Source organism: Myxocyprinus asiaticus, chromosome 10 (assembly GCF_019703515.2).
Source record: "Myxocyprinus asiaticus isolate MX2 ecotype Aquarium Trade chromosome 10, UBuf_Myxa_2, whole genome shotgun sequence".
Taxonomy (NCBI): domain Eukaryota; kingdom Metazoa; phylum Chordata; class Actinopteri; order Cypriniformes; family Catostomidae; genus Myxocyprinus; species Myxocyprinus asiaticus.
In genome coordinates this window covers 44758231-44771258 of record NC_059353.1, presented here as the reverse complement: position 1 = coordinate 44771258, position 13028 = coordinate 44758231, and the positions used below count along the sequence as shown (strand labels likewise).

Below are 13028 nucleotides of genomic sequence, written 5' to 3'. Positions count from 1 at the left end.
AGAGCAGATCTGTTGTTAACTAAAATTATCCAGGCAGGATGGAGGAGTTTGTAGGCCATCCAGGCAATCATGGGCTGTTAAGCTGTCATGGAAAAGTCTTTTCCACTCAGAATCCATGAACGGTCAGTCCTGCTTTGCATGAACTGTTTGACTCACTTTTTGGCAGATATCCAGATGAATTAAACCCAGGTGTTTTTCAATGGACACTATTGTTGTTGATCAAAGCAATCTATCTGACATCATAAACGCTGCTAGAACCCTTGCCTCTGACTCTTTCCCCACCTGACGTTTAGAGACAAGCTATTTTTGTCCGGGGCTATGTTAATATGCTTATCAGTGGAATCAGTGTGCAGTGGAGATGTGTTGGCGTCATGGCTTGTGCCATGCTCTGATCTTTTTAGCTGAATTGCAAATAAAAATAGCTGTATTGTGATATACAGCGTTATAGTTATAAAATTACTCTCACTATGATATGATTTTGGTCATGCCCCACTCTTATGCTTTTGTAGTAAATTGTCCCTTTACAGCACTAATTCCTCTTTTAAACTTTCTTTAGTGCTCAGACTAACCAAGAGATTATTGATTACATTTCATTTTGTATATAAAGTAGAAGTGTATTTTTGTTTAGATATGAGTTGTGATTGTGTTTTCTCCTTATTGCGGCCTGAGTTGAGTTTTAATGTTTAAGGCTCTTTGTAAAGGATCCAACAGCGCACTCCATTTGGGTGTTGGCCATGTGGTATTGTTTGCTTGGCGTCCCTGTATGAAAGGGATCTGTAGGATAAATATTTCAGGAATGCAAAATGGGCCCGGGTAGCTCAGCGAGTATTAACGCCGATTACCACCCCTAGAGTTCGCGAGTTCGAATGCAAGGGCGTGCAACCAAACTGGCCCGGTTGCTAGGGAGGGTAGAGTCACATGGGGTAACCTCCTCGTGGTCGCTATAATGTGGATCACTCTCGGTGGGGCGCGTGGTGAGTTGTGCGTGGATGCCGCGGTGGATGGTGTGAAGCCTCCACACGCGCTATGTCTCCGCGGCAATGCGCTCATCAAGCCATGTGATAAGATGCGTGGGTTGATGGTCTCAGAAACGGAGGCAACTGAGATTCGTCCTCCGCCACCCGGATTGAGGCGAGTCACTACGCCACCACGAGGACTTAGAGTGCATTGGGAATTGGGCATTCCAAATTGGGGAGAAATCAGTGTTCGTTGTTCTTACCTTACCCCAAATCATTACTATAAGGCTACAATAGTGATTTTACGTTTAGAGCTGTTGGGTTTGATTTGGCGGGAAATGTCAGGCTTCCATCATTTGTCCTTGCGTGTTCGTTTTGTCCGTAAACAAAGAAAAAGAAGGTATGGCTACTCTAGTGTGCAGGTATGCTACCTCCTCAAATTACATATTTTTAAGATCTACTGTACATCTTGTATGACTTTCTTCTCTCAGTGACTCCGCAAGTAACTTGCACATTTATGTTTCAACCACAGTGTACCTTTACGCAACATTATGAATCAAACAGTGAAATTTAAATCAACAATTTACTGCGCAAAACCAGCATAAATCATGTTTTTCCTCGTTGCAAGTAAACCAGTAGCAAATGTCGTCTGGGTTCTGTTTTCTCTCACTTTGCATAGATTTGTTCTTGGTTTTCGAGGATGAGGGCATGTCACACAACCTGTCCTTGTTGACATCTTTATAATTTGGCTAGCTTCTTCCATGTTACCGTAATGAATTGATAACTCAAAAGAGAAGTACTGCATAAAGGCGGTAAATACCGCACAGCTAGGGGTGTACCCATTCATTCGCTTTCTTGATGCATCGGTTATTAATAATGCTGATTCATATGCATCGATCTTAAAATATGATTGGTCAATGATTGGAATATGTATTGGTCAATAATTGATTTAAACAGCTAAACATCCAGTGAATCGTGATTTAGTGAAAAAGTATACAGCATTTTAGAAAATATAAATATTAAATTCATTACATGTGCGATTTAAAAGAGACATGCGCACCGTCATTCTCTAGCATGCCATGGAGCGTGCGCCCTTGCAGCTCTTCCCTCACAGACGCGTGCTGCACTCTTCCATTGCCCTTCACGGGATCACGCCGCTCTCCGTTCCATCTGTAATTCTCATTTAATTTTCTGTGCAGCTTTCCGAGGCTTTCGAGCACCTTCTGTCTGATCTCTCCTCTGAAAGGCCACTGACTATCACATGAGTAAATGACAGCTCGCAACAGAGCTCTTGTCTTGAGTCAAACGTTGTGCTCAAATCATTTGATACAGCTGCCAACTTGTTGCGTGACCACTGCTGAAATAAAATGCTTTAATTATGGGGAAACTTAGCAGTTATTTTCTATAAGATAAAATAGTGCCATTTTACTTATAACATTGTTTTGTTGGGGACTTGGCATGCAGAAAACATTTAAGCTGGAATCATCTAGTTGATTGCTTCTTTTTTCTTTGAAACTGAATATAGTCAGATGATATTACTTTAATGTTGAAAATTTGGATTGGTTCACTGATTCATGGCTCCCATGGTCATGGAAAACCTGGAAATATCAGTGAATTTTAAAATGATGATTTCCAGGCCCGGAAAGGTCATGCAAATTTATAAAATCTTAAAAATCACAGACTTTTTATAGTGAGATATGGAATATGAAATACTTTTCCAGTTACGCTCAGCTGTAAAATATGTTATTGGCACATTGCTTTCTTTGTTATATTCCAAGTAGCCTGTATAAACAAGTATTTAATATTTTTGGTGCTATAAACAATCTTTAGTAGTTTGTCTTTCTTTTTCTTGCTTATGACACATTAGGGGAGGTATTTAAGAATGCTATAAATGCACTGAAAAAATGCAGAATAAATTGTTCTGAATTTGCCAAAAAAAAAAAAAAAACGCATTGAATCGAATCAAAAACATATGAATCGTATCGATTCACTCTCAACCCAAAGATTCATAATCCTACACAATGGAATTTCACTGTGTATTGAATCGAATTGAATAGTTCTGGATTTGCAAAAAAATTGCTTTTTAATCAAATCAAAAACCTATGAATCGTATCGATTTGCTTTCAACCCAAATATTGAAAATCCTACGCACAGCCTTTTACGTCAACAACAAAATTGCCTTTTTATCTTGCTGTCATAACTGTGCAAGATTATATGGTTGGTTGCATTTTATTATTTGTATTAAGCATTGTTTTTCCCCCTGCTGTTTGCAACCTATTTTGAGTCGTGCCCCACCAGATGAGAATTCTAATATATATATATATATATATATATATATATATATATATATATATATACACACTACTGGTCAAAAGTTTAGGGTCACTTACTTATTCTTTATTTATTTTTTAATTTTTTTTCACATTTTAGAATAATAGTAAAGTCATCTAAACTATGTAATAACAGAAATGGGACTGGGAATTATGTTGTGACTATAAAAATAAATCAAAACTATGTTATATTTTAGCATCTTCCCTTTGCCTAGAATTTGCAGAAATGTACTCTTGGCATTTTCTCAACCAACTTCTTGAAGTATCACCCTGGGATGCTTTTTAAACAGTATTGAAGGAGTTCCCGTCTATATGCTGGGCACTTAGTGGCTGCTTTTCATTATTATTCAGTCAAAGTCATCCATTTCAAAAAAAAACTTTTTTTACAATTTTAGTTTTATAATGAAATCAATTAATTTTTTTTCAACAAAACTCATTTGAAAACTCATTTAAGAATACGCCTTCAGATCACAAGGTTTTTAAGATCATGAGAAACATTTCAGTCAAGTGACCCCGAATTTTTGAACAGCAGTTTATATATATATATATATACAGCTGAAATCAGATGTTTACATACACTTAGGTTAAAGTCATTCAAACTAATTTTTTAACAACTCCTCAGGTTTAATATTAGCAAACTATAGTTTTGGCAAGTCATTTTGGACATCTACTTTGTGCATGACACGAGTAATTTTCCCAACAATTGTTTACAGACAGATTGTTTCACTTTTAATTGAATATATCACAAGTTAACTGTGCCTTTAATCAGCTTGGAAAATTCCAGAAAGTGATGTCAAGCCTTTAGACAATTAGCCAATTAGCTTCTGATAGGAGGTGTATTGAATTGGAGGTGTACCAGTGGATGTATTTTAAGGTCTAACTTCAAACTCAGTGCCTCTTTGCTTGACATCATGGGAAAATCAAAAGAAATCAATGAAGACCTCAGAAAAAAAAAATTGTGGACCTCCACAAGTCTGGTTCATCCTTGGGAGCAATTTCCAAATGCCTGAAGGTACCACATTCATCTGTACAAACAATAGTATGCAAGAATAAATATCATGGGACCACGCAGCCATCATACCACTCAGGAAGGAGACACATTCTGTCTCCTGGAGATGAATATAGTTTGGTGCAAAAAGTGCAAATCAACTTAAAAACAACTTATTGTGAGAAGCTTATTGTGAGAATGCCCAAAACGTTTGACCCAAGTTAAACAATTTAAAGGCAATGCTACCAATACTAACAAAGTGTATGCAAACTTCTGACCCACTGGGAATGTGATGAAAGAAATAAAAGCTGAAATAAATCATTCTCTCTACTATTATTCTGACATTTCACATGCTTAAAATAAAGCAGTGATCCCAACTGACGTAAGACAGGGAATGTTTTCTACAATTAAATGTCAGGACTTGTGAAAAACTGAGTTTTAATGTATTTGGCTAAGGTGTATGTAAACTTCTGACTTCAACTATATATATATATATATATATATATATATATATATATATATATATATATATATATATAAAACTAGGAGACAAATGAACTAGGCTGGGGCTTGGGATACTAATGCCAGATTTGTTATTATGTTATTAAATTAGCTCTCTAAACCCCTCTGCTGTGTGTGTGTGCACAAGTGTCCACGTTCTCGTCTTGGTGATAGCGATTGCGAAAGAAGTAAGTTAATGCTTTAAGAATTATGGGTTTAGTAATTTAGCAAAACAATGTGCTGGAGAAGATTGATGGCTGTTCAGGGTTTGAGCTCATGATCATGAAGATAGTCCTGTCTGATGAGTCAATGAATCAATAAAATGAAAAACTCAAGTGGAGCCGTAAATGAGCTTTATAGATGAGTTCCCCATAAGACCAGTCGCAAATGGGAATGTTATTTATATAGTCATATGAGACGTGAGTTTTTACACTTTTTTTCATCCTTCTGCTAGTTTAAGTTTAAGGAATATTTCACCCAAACATGAAAGTTTTCATCATTTACTTACCCTCATCTTGTTCCAAATTCGTAGGATTTTCTGTGGAACACATAAGGAGATGTTTTAAAGAATGTTTACGCTTCTCTTTTTCATACAACGAAAGTACATACAATTGTGAGTCTGTCAAAAAAAAGCACCATAAAAAATATTATGAAACTAGTCCATACGTCTTGGGCGTTATATTCGACGTCTTCTGAAGTAAACAAAATAGCATTGTGAGAGTAAAGTCTTCCCCCTGCTGGGTTGATTCCAAGTTTGATGTCAAAAAGTGACCCCAAACACCATTAGTAATCATGTGTTTCGTAACTGATCGTGATGCACCTAATCTGAATTTGCAGAAACGCAAATGAGATTTAAGGGCAATATTTGTTTAATTAATAATTACTTCAGTTTCATTCTGTTTCTCACATTTGCTTCATTTTCAGCTTTGTTTTGCCAACAGTCTTTGACGGTCTTTCGGAGTTGGTAGTTATTTACATCAAATAGGGATGCCGCGATTATAAGGTTTTACTATTAACCACGATTAAAAATGTCACGGTTAATTTAACCGTAAAAATTTTGTTAAGGTTGAAAACAGTGAAATGCTTTATTTACCTGTGACAAAAATATTATATATAATGTTTAAATATATAATATACAAGTTTTTCAGTGTAAGCCTATCTCTTTTGCAGTTGTTGCTATGGTTTCAGACGGTGGCCGCATGGTGCCAGGTGTCGTGGACTGAACGTGAACTTTCAGTTCATGTGAAACTGAAGCTTAAGCACACGAATTCGAAAGTATAACAGAGGAATTTGATGTAGAGGACTCATATCCATCAAAAAAGCAACTTAAATAAACTGTTTGGCAGCATTTAAACGACTAACTTAAGACGATGGATGTAAAACAAGCAAACTAGAAAGACACATATTCTACAACTGGGACAGGATGCTCCACTAGTCGTCCAACAACAAACTAGTATGTTTAATATTTGTAGCTGTGGTGATTTTAAAGTGATGAATTAAAGATGACACTTTTTGTAATGTTTAAGCGTGCTGACAGCGTGCGGTGCATTTGCATGTAGCTACTATCAGCGCGTAAACTTAAAGTTGCATCTAAATCGTCCTCAATCATGATCGGACTTTAAATCGCCTGCTGTAAGCAATGTTCCTGTTATTATGCATAGTTCAAATGTTTATTTGTGAGATGCTGTGCACAGTATTTTCATGGAGTCTGTTGCCGATTCTTTATGTTGAGGTGTCTGACAGACAATGGATTGCTTTAATAAACTGATGCAGAAGAAAGAAATTTTGAATGCCATGAACTACATGTTGCGCACCCACAATAATCTTACATTTAGCCTACACACTTTTGAAGCACTCTGGTTACACTGAAGCACATCACTGAGCTCGGGATGCGCATAAGCGGTGAGGTGCCCTAGATTGGAGCGTCTCTTATTACCCCTTATTGTAGGGCTGACCTTTGCATCCACATATCCCCCAGAAATGCGTCCACTTAGACGTTCAATTGTTATATATGCTAGGGTGACCATATTCTGGTTTTCTAAAAAGAGGACACCTTTTTTTTTTTTTTTGCACCAGGGGAGAATAATAGGGTTCAAAACAGTGTTACTATGAATGCAGACTTTAATACAGTGAAAAAGACACTCAATTAGCATAACATAAATATATATAAATAATAACAATTTCCAACATTCTTTTGAATGTCCATGTACTAAAATAAAATATTTGATGCCATGAGTGTACCTTCATTTACTATTAGTATTATTTTGAATGGCCATGGAAAATGAAGCAAAGTGATAACAATTTTACCTGGTCGCAAAAAGTAGTCCGTTAATTTACCTGATGAACTTTCACCTTTTGCTGACCCTTTATGCTTCGCAGAGCTAATGTGTGCTTCTAAATCACTTGTACCTTTATTAGCAACTGACACATAAGTGCCAGCTTTACATGTCATACATTCTGCTTCCCACGGATCTCGACCTGAACGAAAGCATGGGAATTTTTTGTGCAAATCTTCTGTAAATTTGCACTTTCGTTTGGGCATTGTTTCCACTCAGCTGTCATTTGCTGCTACTGTCAAGCAACTGTTTGATGCCGAACACAACAGCGCTTCACGGGTTCGCGGAGAGATTGACAGGCAGGAATTTGGCCAATAATTGCTGCAAGCCTCTAATAATCGACCAACTGGTGTGCGAGAAGGCGGGACTTACAAAGAGAGGTTAAAGCAATGCAAATCTGCGCACACACACACAATGAAGTATTAGATCAGATGCATTTTAGTTGCATTTTCATAATGCAACTAAAGCCGAATCCTGGACATTTTCGCAAATTTTTAAATTCCGGCCGGACGCTTTTTTAAGGTCTGAAAAAGAGGACATGTCCGGGAAAAATAAGACGTATGGTCACCCTGTGATATGCCGTTTTTGCATCAGTGCTGTTGCATAATAAGAAAATGTTTAAATAATCGTGAAACCGGTTTACCGCGATTTTTTTTCTAAGACGGTAAACTAACCGTCAAAAACTCACACTGCGGCATACCTATGCTCAAATGCTTTTTAAGCTTAAAGTGAGTCACATTCAACTTCTGTTGTATTGACAGACGCAAGTCAGTCATATGGGTTTGGAATGACATGAATAAATAATAACAGGATGTTTTATTTTTGGGTGAACTTTTGTTTTAAGTGCACAGTCTTTTTTTTATTTTATTTTTTAGTTTCAACAAATGTTTTGCTTTGAATCAAATGTTGCAAAACATCTCTCGATTTTCAAATATATTTTGCTTTGGTCAGACGGTATGATTAATCTCAGAGCTGGTTGGTTTGGTTGTAGCCTTAAAACACTTTATTGAATTTTTTAAACGCCTATGTTGAAAATGAATGGAGGAAAGCTACTTCCGGAACCAAGATTAAAAAGTGGGCGTTACTTTTGCACTCCGTGTAAACATCAGAGTAGTGCACTACTAATGAGAAAGACAGAATCCAAGACCTTCTGTGAATCTCCCCTGTGTTCCAGGAAACTACAGCAGTGCACATAAACACTCAGCATGCCTGCAACGACTCTGTGACGTCACCAGCGGAGAGGGCGGGAGGGAGAAAGGGGAGGGGCAAGAGTGCCGGAGTGAGATACAGACACAGCCGGAGGGAAGACAGTCAGAGAGAGAGACGGGGAATGTGAAAGACAGAGAAAGAGACAGTAAGCGCTGTTACATGCGTTAAGCGCTGCTCGAGTACGCGTGTTCCCCGAGAGTGTGTATAACTCCTGCGGCTCGGTGTCTGCTGTCTCCTGGTGTGGATTTGAGGGACTGATGGGTAAGCTGGGTTTCCATACAGTGTGTCCTGAGTGTGGTGTTGATGTGTGTGGGAGATTTAGTGGGTGAACGGGTGTGCTTTATTGCATGGTACTGAGATATGCTAACACTCTTGTGTGGGTTTGTGTTGGTGTGTGTACATGCATGCTGCGTGTCTTTATTGAGTGGTGAGACAGTGTTGAGAGCTTTTCAATACACTTTATTAGCAGTCTTTCACTGTATTGTGCAAAGTGTGTGTGTGTGTGTGTGTGTGTGTGTGTGTGTGTGTGTGTGAGAGAGAGAGAGAGAGAGAGAGATAGAGAGAGAGAGGTGTTCCGCTTGGCTGTGTTTGTGGCGCAGGGTTTCTATCCAGGACGGGCTGTCTGGTGAGGTTGGAAACGAGGGTTGGGCAGTATGCCGGTAGAAATGTGTCAAACGTGAGAGTTTGGTATACCGTTTATGCTGCAGAAGATAAATAAGTAGGCAGGACCGCTTTATGGTATTTACACGTGAGAGCGACAAAGAAGCAGGGAGTAATGCGAAAATACAGAGCGGATGTGTCTCGAACAAGTCAAGACGAAGAAGTACTTGTTATTATAAGGTCTAATGCGAAGCGGAGTTTCGTTGTTTACGGTTGCCGAGCAACATTGCAGCTTGCCGCGTTAATATAGAATTAAACTGATGTGCGGTGACGTCTTCGAATGTGGCTCGTCCAATCAGAATTCCAGAAATCAGAATCATAACCATGTTTAAATGTTTTGATGTGATTGCATTTGTTATGAATAATCTTAACTTTTGTTTTTCATCCCTTAAATTCCAAATAAAAAGACAAAATTATCAAATGAGATAAGATACCTTTAATTTGTATTTAAGTATTTCATCAGATTACCCAAAAATAGACATTACCACATGGGTATGTAATATATAATCCATTTGACTATTATTGTGCTATAAGATTGCTCATACTGTGATATATGGTTTTGTTCATACTGCCCGGCCCTAATGGAAAGATCCAGCACACAGGAAATGTAGAAGGTGGAATGAGGAAATGGACGAGGATCAGATGAAAGCGAGAGATTTGAGTTTGTTTCGTTGGAGAGGATGTAACTTGTGAGTGTGTTTACCTTCTGGTTTGGTGTTTCCTGTTTATATTAAAGAAATAGTTCACACAAAAATGAAAATTATGTCATTCTTACTCATCCTCATGTTGTTCCAAACCTGCATGCTTGTCTTTTTTTCCATGGTGTTTTTTAAATTTTTTTATAACTATATCCTGGCCAATTCTTTCTATTTAATGAAAATGAATGGGGACCGGGGCTTTCAAGCTCTTTAATGCACTATAAAAGTATCGCAACATTTTTCTCAACAAAGAAAGTAAGTCATACTGGTTTGGAACAGCATGAGGATGAGTAAATGATGACAGAATATTCCTTTAATCCGAATTTTGGTGTCTTTTTACAGTGTTATAATACAGTTATCATGTATCTTTGGCTGTTGTCGTAAATGTGTTTGGTATGTGTTTAGGGTCAGCCTGATTTTATTAAAATTACGTGGTGACTGTGGCGACATTTTTGCAAAATTATACTACTAGGCGGTTTTACGCAAATTGCGGCAGTTATGAGTTGAAATGTCCACTGAGTGGCGCTAAAAGCAAGTAAAATGTTCTCCCAAACAGGTGAGGTTTTTAAGGTTAATGCTCTATCAAGTTCTAAAACAACAAAACCTACCTCCCTACCCTAAACCTTAAACCTAAACCTGACCAATAACGTCATAAAAGCAAATATGAGATGAAAAGCGCAATTGCTAAAGCAACAGCGTCATTTTGTGGTGCTTCTATAACACTTGCGGCTCACCTGCAGTGTCCTACCTCAGTGCCATTCACATCTGAATGGGCATTTGCTCACTTGTTCTCTCTTCTCTGCCTATTAAAAGCAGATGTGACTGTCAGCCAGTGCCTTCACAGAACCGCCCCGCATATGCAGCACTGTTTTCCTTCATGTCCTGTACATCTCTCCCTTCTTCTCTTGAGTTTCCTCAAGTTTGACTATCAGCATAGTGTCTGGTCCAGTTTGCAGCTTATTCTAAGTAAGAACCGCCCATTTGGACAAGAAGTCTAGTTGATTGAAACTAATAAATAATAGATTATTTACGGCCAATCAAACTTTTCTTTTTTTTTTTAATGAGCCATTTTGGACCCGTTTAACAAAGTCCGTGATCCGAACTGCACCCGCATTAAAATAAATCTACTACATCAGGTAGACAAAAAATGTTATTTGCTCATGTCACACAAGCAATCAGACAAACATTAGGCACTCTGAGTTGGAGCATTTAGGGAAAATAGACACGTAGCCTAACGTTGTGGTGACAATTAACATAAATAAATAAATAAATAAAAATGAGAGAATTATGAACATTATTTGACATTTAAAAAAATATCCTTTGCTATTTAACCTGCAGAACGCCTGTGCCTATTGATTCCCGATCCGCACCGCAAATGACAGTGTAAATATTTTTCCACCCTTTACATCCAATATTAGCTGTTCACCCGCCCAAGTGCAGGACTCTGCCACTAACCAGACAAGCTTTGCATTGTGCCAGCCTGTCAGATTAGAGTTTGCCAGATTGAGAAGGTGCTTTCCACTTTTGTGTGCAATATGCGTCAGTGCATGTGTTTGTGTCTTTAAATGATGGCTTGGCCACATCTCAAATATATCTCTGGTAAACGTTCAGCATTACAAATCTAGAATATTTGTCTATTCAGGCAAATAAAGGAGCAAAGGAGTGAGCATTTTGCAACAACTTCCTCTTCAGTATTCTCACCCTTCTCCTCGCTGGTCATTCTGGGATCCTTAAACTCTCAGGATTTAAGGACAGTCCATGGAAGCCTCTGATTGGCCAGTCTGGATGACATTATTGATTTGATTGTTGAAATCCTGCAATCCCCCTCCTGACATTTTCCCAGGCTGTCTCTAGGGTTCCAAGCTATACTACACCTGACCCGAGCGGGACATCTGTAATATCAATGTCATGGATTGGAAGCACAAGTTAATCCTAATTCTTATCTGGGAAGGAGGTTATGGAGGAGAGGCCAGCCGAGTCAAGCCGTTACTTTGCTGGGCGACCTGAGGATAAAAATAGCTCCAGCTGCTGGTAGCTCCCACCATTGGAGGGTAATGCCTGGGGCATCTGGTTAGAGATGGAGTCTGGTTAAGGGCGAGAGACCTCATCTTGCAGTGGGAGAGAGAGAAAGATCTGACATAAGCCCCTCTTACAGTTTCTTTTTGGACCAGCTAAATTCGAACTTCAGTTATCAGTTCTTTCCGTATGAATTGGATAATATTATTCCGCCTTTTGATGATATTCTGCATTAATCTTTGTTTATATATTTGTTTTGAAATTGCTTATAATTTTTTTTTTCTCTCAAGCAGAGGAACCATACTTTTGACCAAACAGCTGTTGTCATCCAATAGATTCAAATGGTTGATATAAGAACTAAAATATAGTTTAAAAAAAAAAAGTCTAGTAAAAAAATGACCTAGGCATGTTGTCCAAGCTGTTTTTCAATTATTTTCAATAATTCAATTGAAAATAATTGTTAATTTTATTAATTTCAATAAATAAGCCCAAACATTTTAATTCAGCAAAAATGCCACATTGAGACTTCCATGAACATTTTTGAGTGATGAACCAAATAAAAAGTTGAATCAGAGTTTTGACTCAATTAATTGAAAGTGGGCCATTTGAACTACAAGTACAATACAATGCAAGTGAATGGTGGCCAGAACTTTGAAGGTCCAAAAAGCATACAAAGGCAGCATAAAAGTAATCCATAAGACTCCAGTGGTTAAATCCATATCTTCAGAAGCGATATGATAGGTGTGGGTGAGAAACAGAAAAATACTCAAGTCCTTTTCATTATAAATTTCTTCTGTGCCCAGTAGGTGGCGATATGCACAAAGGCCTGACACATTTTGGAACGCAACTATGTACGAAATTGAACTTGTGTAGCTAGAAGCGTCTGCGTTCACATACTTGCGTAGAGTATGTCTGCATTTAACGCTCTCGTAGTCGAGTCACTTGACAAGGAATAAACGGTCTTGATTCGAACTTTAAGAAACCGAGTAGCCCAAACTAACATTCACAATGTTGCTTAATATTGTATCGACAGCAAATCATTGTGATTTATATTGTAAATATTCAGTTTATTTCCCACATCATTTATCAGTCATGTAATTCATCAATTTAATAAAGGAAATTGTTGTTTTGATTCAAAATGAAATTGGAAGTACATTATTCATACTATAATCCCATTGTTTGCCTGTTATCCTTCTGAGGACTTGCTGTTGACCAGTTGACCTTACCCTAATGAGAGTGACAGTTAGGTCAGGACTTGCTGGTGGATTGCTGTCACCCGTTTCAATGAGCATGAGGACTATATTGTGCAAAGGCACTTAAGCGTGCTAGCCGAA

General features: G+C 38.0%; 1 protein-coding gene across 4 annotated transcripts in view; it reads left to right on the top strand.

The window, feature by feature from the left end:
* The window catches only part of LOC127447372 (histone deacetylase 4-like), a 293038-nt gene that overhangs the window by 150441 nt on the left and 129569 nt on the right, over positions 1-13028 (top strand). The window contains exon 1 of one of the 4 annotated variants that reach the window (XM_051709201.1): positions 8439-8581. The exons of 2 other annotated variants lie outside the window; for them this stretch is intronic. In XM_051709201.1, coding sequence (XP_051565161.1) covers positions 8578-8581 — 4 coding nt within the window. In that variant the 5' untranslated portion in view covers positions 8439-8577. Of the gene's footprint in view, positions 1-8438; positions 8582-9399; positions 9670-13028 lie in introns of those variants that run through there. One more of the 4 variants, XM_051709202.1, reaches the window with a different exon arrangement.